The sequence below is a fragment of the Oncorhynchus gorbuscha genome, unplaced genomic scaffold (assembly GCF_021184085.1).
Source record: "Oncorhynchus gorbuscha isolate QuinsamMale2020 ecotype Even-year unplaced genomic scaffold, OgorEven_v1.0 Un_scaffold_6203, whole genome shotgun sequence".
Classification (NCBI taxonomy): domain Eukaryota; kingdom Metazoa; phylum Chordata; class Actinopteri; order Salmoniformes; family Salmonidae; genus Oncorhynchus; species Oncorhynchus gorbuscha.
In genome coordinates this window covers 11,745-22,122 of record NW_025749860.1, presented here as the reverse complement: position 1 = coordinate 22,122, position 10,378 = coordinate 11,745, and the positions used below count along the sequence as shown (strand labels likewise).

Sequence of the window (10,378 nt, the reverse complement as noted above, 5' to 3'; positions counted from 1 at the left end):
GCTGGGCTCCTGCCCGTGGTAGAGTGATCAATGGATCTATATACTGTCACATACTTGCGTAGCTCCCGCTTTCAGTCCAGCACCTCAGCTTGTGCAATGCGAATCCATTTCATGAGGGAAGCATTTGCCACTCCACTTCACCATTGCCTGTGCCCATTTTTGCATTGTTTTTACCTGCTGTATCCCATTTTCCTGGCAGAAGTTCTGGAACTGCGATTATATGTACTGTGGGCCACAATCAGACCGGATTGTTAGTGGTAGACCATGACGACTGAAAATAGTCTCCAATCACCTTGTCTGTTGTAGTTGCATGATATCATATTCATAATATCTGCTGTAGTAGTCTACAACTACTAGTATTGAGTGTACTGTTGGTAGTGGACCCAATAGGTCAGTGGCAACGTCCTGCCACGGCCCATCAGGTAGCGCTGTGGGTCTCAGCAGTTTTGGCACATCTGGTCGTGGTACAATCTGACAACCATGGCATGACTTGAAGTGTCTCTTTGCAGCCTTGTCCATGCATGGCCACCATACCTTACTCCTGAGGTTCAATGCTCACTGATTTTGCTTTCCGATGCACAACAGAGCAATACAATTCCACCTCTGGTCATTCTCACAGACTCCACAGCACACAATGCATTCTTCTGCATTTTGTAAACAGAACGGATTCCCAACGTACATCTCCTTATCCCTAAACCCTACTCCCACTACAAACTGAGAAGTTGGAGTGCGAGCCTTCTGCTTACTAAACTGCATTTCAACTGACACTTTGGCTATCTTACTCCGACGTTTAGCGACAGTCATCCATCCAGAATTCTCATTCTCACTCCTCTCACTGGTAGATGCATCAGACTCAATCTTGACATCTGCCATTTCCCATGCATTCCTACAACCAACAATAGTCTGGTTAGTGCTGATCACCCAATCCCATAGGCCCAACATGTCATCTTCCTATCATACATTTTGTGTGGGAAATGGCAGTAGTACCGCTAAAGTGAATTTTCTGCATTCATCCCAATACGATGTTCTTTCCCCATTCATTTTCCCTATAGGAACGGCTGAATGAACCTGAGGTAACTCATTTTTGGATGTTAGAAAAGTTTCAAATACCTTGCAATTGCGGCACCCGGACCATTTCCGAGGCGGACTGTTTCCGGACGAGAGGTATTAGCTTCCGCTCATGAGGCGAAATGCTACAATTGTGGTGGCGAGCAAGCGCCAGAATTCATGAAGTGCTCTGTTAGGGTGATGGAGACCGAGGTGGCAAGAATATGGGCATGTCGCCTATCTGGAGGTGGTGAGAAGAGTGGAAGAAGGGAGTAACATTGAAGAAACCATGTTAGTTGGATTAGAGACATCACTAAATATTACTCGCCAACAGGATCCTGACATAAAAGGGTGGACTTTGTATTATTTATTGCATTGGTTATAAAGTGCACAGCGCAAACAACGATGAAATCGGAGAAAATAGGCATTGTTGTGAGTGCAGCTGAAGGTTTTTTGGGACTCAGGGATTTTACAGCAGAGGTATTACAAGGAATCCCGTCGATGAATGTTGTGTCCATACAGGCACCTGGGCCTGTGTAGGGATGTGATTTGGATTATCACTGAAGGAGTGGGGTGGGGATGTTTTGGATTTATTTGATTTTTGTATTGTTTAAGATGTTTATTTTTATATTTCGTTCACTACCCATAGAGTAGGTGGTAGCAGTACACCAATAGGTGTAGACTGCCATGAAACCTTAAAGAAGAATAAAAAGCTAAAGAATGGGAAATGTAGCTGTTCAATGTAAAGGAAGGAAAATATGTGCCAAGTGTTGGAGCGAACATGATTACGGTGAATGTGGGAGCAATGTGAAGGTTACGTGTTGTAAATGTGGGGGACATATGGTGTGGTAGAAGTTAGTAGGGATTTTTTTAAACACATTTTTTCATGGTAGTACAGAATTGGACAGATCCTGAGTGATCGTACAGATCATGAGTGATCGTAGGTGGCGGCATGCAGTTAAACGATTGTTTGCGGACCGCCAAGCTATTACAGAAGTAGAATCTGCTGCTGCTGCTGCTGCTTCTGCTCATTATTTTGTAGGGAGGTAAAGAAGCACATCAAGACGAAGCTGTGGGATGCACTGTTGAGCGCCACATCCCAAGGGGCTTGTGCTGATTGTATGGAGATTGTGACAGCCTGTTAAATGGCGTACCTTGAGAAGGCAAGAACAAGATGTATGTCAGGAGAAGTGCCGTATTATCATGTATGAGCTTTTGTACCAAATACATTACGTTGTTACAGGTGTCAAGCTTATAGGGATGTGGCAGCAGTGTGTAGGAGGGACGTTCCTAGATGTGAGAAGTGTGCAGAAGGGCATGAGACAAAGGAATGTGTAGCATTGGGGAAAGTAGTGGAATGTGTTAATTGTAGGGGTGCCCATGGGGCTGGGGTTCAGAAATATCCCGTGCGAGAGAGACAGGTTGAGGTTTTCAGGGTCAGAGTAGAGCAGAAGTTGTCATATGCTGAGGCAGTGAAGACAGCAGAGGAAGATGGGTCAAGGGGAGGGATCCTGAGAGGAGTGGTGTGAGTAGTAGATCTGTACCAGTGCAGAGGGATAGTCCATCAAGTGAATGTGTTTCAGTAAGATTGGATTTTTAGCATTTATAGTTATGGTTATCAATTGTACTGCAGTGATGGAATGTAAGTCACAGAACATTTAAGTTGTGGTGGTAGTTGCAGAGAGGTATTTGGGTGTACGAGATTTGACATCAAGAGTTACAGGGTGTGTGTTAAGTGGTGATGTCCCATCCTTTCCTTGGGGCTGCAGGTGGGCTAGTGGTTAGAGTGTTGGGCCAACACACTTTTCATGGCATGGAAAAGTTGCTTGATCAAATCCCTGAGCTGACAAGGTAAAAATATGTTGTTCTACACCTGAACAAGGCAGTTAACCCACTGTTCCTAGGCTGTAATTGTAAAAAATAATTTATTCCTAACCGACTTGCCTGGTTAAATTGAAAACAAATAACATTTAAATTAAGGATGATGAGGTAGGAATACATGCATTTAATTAGTGCAGTAGGGTGGTGTAAATTGTATTTGATATAATTTTTTTAATTTGTGAGCGTAGTGTTAGAGGGTATGGTATTTATTTGTTACATTTGATCTATCAAGCGAAGTGTAAATTAGGGAGTTGTACTCCAGTCTGGTAGGTGGCGGTAATGCCACAAATTGGATGCCTCATAGAAACCTCATAGAAGAAGAAGAACGTAATTTTGTAACACAGGTTCGGGATTCAACACCAAGGTACGAAGACCATTTTTGCAACAAAAACATTGGTGATTTTGTTATTTTCATAGCTACATTAATATATCATGCAAAACGTAACAAAAATAATACGATTATTATGACACTTGGAGCAGTTTTATGCATCAGAAGTCGATTGTCGTAGCCTGTTTAGCATGCTAGCTAGCTACTGTAACGTTAGCTATCACAAAGTGGAGGTCATTGTGGGACGTTTGCAGGTCCTGGTAGTGCTGTGCCAGGGGAAATGTGTTTGGCTTTTAGCTAGATATTTGACGATGTCTCCTTACACACCTTTGAACATTTGGCCTGTGAAAGGTTACAATTTCAGTGCTATGCATCCTTATCTAGCTAACACCTTATACACCTTTGAACATTAGGCCCGTGAAATGTTACAATTTCAGTGCTATGCATCCTTATCTAGCTAACACCTTATACACCTTTGAACATTAGGCCCGTGAAATGTTACAATTTCAGTGCTATGCATCCTTATCTAACTAACACATCTGATTAGCTAGCTAAGTTAATGTATTGAGTTGACAATGACAACAGTATTCTTTGTTCAGTGGCGACAAAAGAGTTGCCTGACATAAGCAATCGGTATGCTTCCTTGGCATGGATTTTAGGATGGACATTGATGCTATTCATGTAACGGCGCCTAATGTTTTTGTGTTGTATTTGGGTCGTGTCACATTGCCATTGAGTTTTGTAATGTTGTTGCTTGAGCTTTTGTAATGGGGATGGAACTGAAGCCTGCCCTGGATGTTGACCAATGAATATAATTGTATTGTGGCTACATTTGAAATGATTTATTATTATTATTATTATTTGAACTATCGACTTGACTGCTTCCTGTCCTGCAACCAGGTATCAGGATGCTGTCCCTGTCCCGGTTGGCTTTGGTCTGTGCTGCGGCTCGGGGCCCAGTTGCTGTCTGTCAAGGCAGAGTGACGTCCATCACACGATTTAACAGCACAACTGTTGAGGTATCCTTCCACAAGCTGTGTGAAGTGCAAACTTGACAGTTCCAGACTATTGGTAGCAAATATTCTATATTGTATTTAGACGTTTAGGCCTAATGTTTTGCAATCTCTTTAGGCACCACCAAAGAAGACAACATTTGGACCCCTGGCTGACCAGGATAGAATTTTCACCAACCTGTATGGCCGACATGACTGGAGGTACCATTACAAACTGTTCTCTATACACAATAACACTCTACACAATGTCAGAAATGCTGGCCTTTGGGGTATGAGAGCTTGGACCATCATTTTTCATCTGTACAATTATATAACATTCCATGCATATTACTTAATCAATCAGTCGTATAGTATTCTTAGGAATTAGGTGTCATATTATTTCTCTCTCCCTATGTCGCTCCAGGCTAAAGGGAGCTCAAAGTCGTGGTGACTGGTACAAGACCAAGGAGATCCTGCTGAAGGGAGTGGACTGGATCCTCAATGAGATCAAAGTTTCAGGGCTGCGGGGGAGAGGTGGAGCAGGGTTCCCCACCGGCATGAAGTGGGGCTTCATGAACAAGCCCAGTGATGGCAGGTCAGTGGTACTGCCTATGTTGCTCATGTGATGCTCCGTTGTGACGTTTCCCCTAGGTACTGATCTAGGATCAGCTTTCCCTCCCCCAATACTAATCTTAACCATTAGTGGGGAGAATGCTAAGCTTACCCAAAATCAGAATCCAGGTGCAACTTACCCTACACCCCCATTTGACACTGCCAACTTTGACCTGAGAAAGGAATCTAAAACTCCTATCCCCCCCTTCATCTGATCCTTAGACCAAAGTACCTGGTGGTGAATGCTGATGAAGGAGAGCCTGGCACCTGTAAGGATAGGGAGATCATGCGTAACGACCCCCACAAGCTGGTGGAGGGCTGCCTGGTGGCCGGGAGGGCCATGGGAGCCCGCGCTGCCTACATTTACATCAGGGGAGAGTTCTACAATGAGTCCTCCAACCTGCAGGTGAGAGCGTGGACTGCATGAAAAGGGAAAACAAATTCATAACTACAATGGTTTAGAGGTTGATCTCTAAACAGTTATGCTTACTCTTCTTAGATGTGGCACACTTTTTCACCTTTTCCAATGTTCAACACATATATGGTTCCTTTTAAGGTAATTGATTTTGATTTTGAATGATGTTTTCTTTGATCTTGGCCATCTCCACCCGGCGCAGCCAGAAGAGGACTGGCCTCTCGGTTTCTTCCTAGGTTCTGGCCTTTCTAGGGAGTTTTTCCTAGCCACCATGTTTCTACACCTGCATTGCTTGCTGTTTGGGTTTTAGACTGGGTTTCTGTACAGCACTTTGAGATATCAGCTGATGTAAGAAGGGCTTTATAAATACATTTGATTTGATCCTGGTTTTGACCTCAGGTGGCCATCAACGAGGCCTATGCAGCTGGTCTGATTGGGAAGAACTCCTGCGGCTCTGGCTACGACTTTGACGTGTTTGTGATGCGTGGGGCTGGTGCCTACATCTGTGGAGAGGAGACGGCACTCATCGAGTCCCTTGAGGGCAAGCAGGGGAAGCCCCGCCTGAAGCCCCCATTCCCTGCTGACGTTGGTGAGTTTCTGAGGTGGAGAGGAAGATGGATGCCCCCATGATGTAGTAATACCAGAATATGGAACTAATCATGGCATGGCAATGATATCTTTTTGACGATAATAGGTCAATTTAGAAGTTCAACAGAACACCCTCTACATCAATAACATCCAAATATCCTTTTAACTTTTCTTCCAAAAGTTTAGTTCTAAACTGGTTGACCATTTTGTTCCCTCCAAGGTGTGTTTGGTTGCCCAACAACTGTCGCCAACGTTGAAACGGTAGCCGTGGCGCCCACTATTTGTCGCCGTGGTGGCACGTGGTTCCTCGGCTTTGGCAGAGAGCGGAATTCAGGCACAAAGCTCTTCAACATCTCAGGTCATGTCAACACCCCCTGCACAGTGGAGGAGGAGATGTCTATTCCTCTCAAGGACCTCATCGAGAGACACGCAGGTACGTCCTTACCGTACACCACGTGAGCATTTAAAACTGAGCTGCACCTTTCTTCCCAATGTATAATAACCACCTCACCATTGTTGCTACAGTTAGCAAACATATCAGTTCAAAGAAATCCAATATATGTACTGTATGTTGTCTTAAATTAGTAATAAAGCAATCCAGAGGATTTTAACATTATCAGGTGGTTTTGTATCAAAGCCCTCAATCAGGTTTCCTAGTAAACACTAATGCCACAACAGACCTTTCTCAGTATTAAGGTACAGTATATATATCGTACTTGCTCATTAACACACATGTGCAGCCTCAATTCAACTGACCAAAGTGAATGTCTCTCTCTCAGGTGGTGTGCGCGGTGGCTGGGGCAATCTGTTGTGTGTGATCCCTGGAGGCTCTTCCACACCCCTCATCCCCCGTTCAGTGTGTGACACCGTGCTGATGGACTTTGACGGCCTGGTCCAGGCTCAGACTGGCCTTGGCACTGCCGCTCTCATTGTCATGGACAAATCTGTAAACTCTCATCCACACTGTATGGGCTGGTTTCCCAGACAGTGATCAAGCCTAGTCCTACATTACATCATTACATTACATTTAAGTCATTTAGCAGACGCTCTTATCCAGAGCGACTTACAAATTGGTGCATTCACCTTATGGCATCCAGTGGAACAGTCACTTTACAATAGTGCATCTAAATCTTAAAGGGGGGGTGAGAAGGATTACTTATCCTATCCTAGGTATTCCTTAAAGAGGTGGGGTTTCAGGTAACTCCGGAAGGTGGTGATTGACTCCGCTGTCCTGGCGTCGTGAGGGAGTTTGTTCCACCATTGGGGGGCCAGAGCAGCGAACAGTTTTGACTGGGCTGAGCGGGAACTGTACTTCCTCAGTGGTAGGGAGGCGAGCAGGCCAGAGGTGGATGAACGCAGTGCCCTCGTTTGGGTGTAGGGCCTGATCAGAACCTGGAGGTACTGAGGTGCCGTTCCCCTCACAGCTCCGTAGGCAAGCACCATGGTCTTGTAGCGGATGCGAGCTTCAACTGGAAGCCAGTGGAGAGAGCGGAGGAGCGGGGTGACGTGAGAGAACTTGGGAAGGTTGAACACCAGACGGGCTGCGGCGTTCTGGATGAGTTGTAGGGGTTTAATGGCACAGGCAGGGAGCCCAGCCAACAGCTGGAATAAGAAACACTTTCAAAAGAAAATCTCAATTGAAAAGGATATTTTGGACAGGTCTAGGGTTAATCTGTGTCTGGGAAACCGGCCCTGTATGTATAAGTATCAGTATAACACTGATGAGAAAGTGATTCTTACATATAGGGTCATTGAAATTAGATCTGACACATTGAGATGTACTCTCATTGCAGACTGACGTCATCAGAGCCATCGCCCGCTTGATTGAGTTCTACAAACATGAGAGCTGTGGCCAGTGCACCCCCTGCAGGGAGGGTAAGGAAAACTACTTACTTAACTATTTTGATCCATACGTTATGCCTTTTAAAGACTGCTACAAGTCTGTTTGTCTCTCTTTCTACCCTATTCCCATATTTATCTTACTTATTTTCTTAATCTCTCTTTCCCTCTGTGAAGGAGTGGACTGGATGAACAAGATGATGTGGCGCTTTGTGAAGGGTGATGCGCGGGCGGCTGAGATCGACATGATCTGGGAAATCAGCAAGCAGATTGAGGGGCACACCATCTGTGCCCTGGGTGATGGAGCCGCGTGGCCCGTACAGGTAAATACATGAGATACTGTATACAAAGTGCATTCAGAAAATATTCAGACCCCTTTTTTCACATGTTGTCATGTTACAGCCTTATTCTAAAATGAATTAAATAGTCCCCCCCCCCTCAATCTACACACAATAACCCATAATGAAAGCAATAACAGGTTTTGAAATTTTTGCAAATGTATAAAAAAACAAACTGAAATCACATTTACGGAAGTATTCAGACCCTTTACTCAGTACTTTGTTGAAGCACCTTTGGCAGCGATTACAGACTCGAGTCTTCTTGGGTATGACACTACAAGCTTGGCACACCTGTATTCGGGGTGTTTCTCCTATTCTCTGCAGATCCTCTCAAGCTCTGTAAGGTTGGATGGGGAGCATTGCTGCACAGCTATTCTCGGGTCTCTCCAGATATGTTCGATCGGGTTCAAGTCCTGGCTGTGGCTGGGCCACTCAAGGACATTGAGACGTGTCCCGAAGCCACTACTGTGTTGTCTGTGCTAGAGATCGACTGATTTATGATTTTTCAACGCTGATACCGATTATTGGAGGACCAAAAAAGTCGATACCGATTAATTGGATGATGGTGTTTTATTTCTTTGTAATCATGACAATTACAACAATACTGAATTAACACTTATTTTAACTTGATATAATACATCAATAATATCAATTTCGCCTCAAATAAATAATGAAACATGTTCAATGTGGTTGAAATAATGCAAAAACAAAGTGTTGGAGAAGAAAGTAAATGTGCAATATGTGCCATGTAAAAAAACGCTAACATTTAAGTTCCTTGCTCAGAACTTTTGAAAGCTGGTGTTTCCTTTTAACATGAGTCTTCAATATTCCCAGGTAAGAAGTTTTAGGTTGTAGTTATTATAGGACTATTTCTCTCTAAACGATTTGTACTTAATATACCTTTGACTATTGGATGTTCTTATAGGCACTTTAGTATTGCCAGTGTAACAGTATAGCTTCCGTCCCTCTCCTCGCTCCTACCTGGCCTTGAACCAGGAACACATCGACAACAGCCACCCTCGAAGCAGCGTTACCCATGCAGAACAAGGGGAACAACTACTCCAAGTCTCAGAGCGAGTGACGTTTGAAACGCTATTAGCGCGCACCCCGCTAACTAGCTAGCCATTTCACATCGGTTACACCAGAATAAATGTTTTGTTTCCGGATACGACCATATTAATGACCAAAGGCTCGTATTTCTGTGTGTTATTATGTTATAATTAAGTCTATGAGTCACTGAGCGGTGGTAGGCAGCAGCAGGCTCGTAAGCATTCATTCTTCGCAATTCTTCAAGCATTGCGCTGTTTATGACTTCAAGCCTATCAACTCCCGAGATTATTGCATAGAGCTGCTGGCAAACGCACGAAAGTGCTGTTTGAATGAATGCTTACGAGCCTGCTGCTGCCTACCACCGCTCAGTCAGGCTGCTCTATCAAATCATAGACTTAATTATAACATAATAACACACAGAAGTACGAGCCTTTGGTCATTAATATGGTCATATCCGGAAACTATCATTTCTAAAACAAAACATTTATTTCAGTGAAATGCCTGATTCACATTATAGTGCCAAACTAAACTATACTGGGCTTGGCCTGGTTACACAATGATGCCTCATAGTGAAAATATCCAATCCAGCACAGTATGTTTCGGGTCAGTCCTATAGAATGAGCAATTATTGTGTATTGGTGGTGCGTAATACAGGGTTCTATGGACTGCCTGCATCTGTCCATAGAGACTGCTATTTAAACAGACTGTATTTGATTTGGTAATAGTGTAGTTGGCTAACTTGCCCTTTTCTTAACTCACTGCCTCATAGTCTTCTTTCTCTCTATAGGGATTAATCAGACACTTCAGGCCTATCATGGAGACCCGAATTGCAGAGTTCCAGCAGAAGGACCAAGCCAGAGCTTAAATCACTCCTTCGTTCCCTTCCTCTACCCTTCATTCACAAATGATTGAAATAAGAATGCATTGCCTCATTCATTGTGAATAATTGCCTTCCCGTTTTTGCCTTTGTCTGAAGTCGCCAATAAAGCTGTATGTAACTAAAATAGTTAAACAATTTAACAGTTGTGCTGTATATGTATTGTTCATTTAAGACTTACAAAATTCAATCTTGGAATTGGTATTTGTTTCTTCATTTTGATCAATCGGTGTTTGTCTCTCCTGTCGTTTAACAGAAGGAACATTGTTGAGGAGCATGGTACATGCAATTGCAGCTGTTGATGATACAAATTAACTACTGTATGAATATCAGTATCCTGCAATTGCCTTATGAGGTCATTTAAATTTCTCACAGCAGAAATAGATGAATCCAGTCCACCATGTCAGAGTG

General features: G+C 43.7%; 1 protein-coding gene across 3 annotated transcripts; it reads left to right on the top strand.

Moving 5' to 3' along the window:
• Positions 1–3,178: 3,178 nt before the first annotated feature.
• LOC124029392 (NADH dehydrogenase [ubiquinone] flavoprotein 1, mitochondrial-like) lies at positions 3,179–10,157 on the top strand. 3 transcript variants are annotated; one of them, XM_046341109.1, is made up of 11 exons: positions 3,179–3,292; positions 4,157–4,275; positions 4,388–4,470; positions 4,673–4,843; positions 5,083–5,266; positions 5,675–5,864; positions 6,084–6,296; positions 6,643–6,809; positions 7,657–7,738; positions 7,880–8,025; positions 9,878–10,157. In XM_046341109.1, exons 2-11 carry the CDS (start codon positions 4,165–4,167, stop codon positions 9,953–9,955), a joined length of 1,425 nt encoding a protein of 474 aa, XP_046197065.1. In that variant the 5' UTR covers positions 3,179–3,292; positions 4,157–4,164; the 3' UTR covers positions 9,956–10,157. The 3 variants fall into 3 exon arrangements, with proteins under 3 accessions (XP_046197065.1, XP_046197064.1, XP_046197066.1); XM_046341108.1 differs by having other exon boundaries at positions 3,216–3,324; XM_046341110.1 differs by lacking the exons at positions 7,880–8,025; positions 9,878–10,157 and having other exon boundaries at positions 3,216–3,324; positions 6,643–6,866; positions 7,466–7,723.
• The last annotated feature ends 221 nt before the right edge of the window (positions 10,158–10,378 follow it).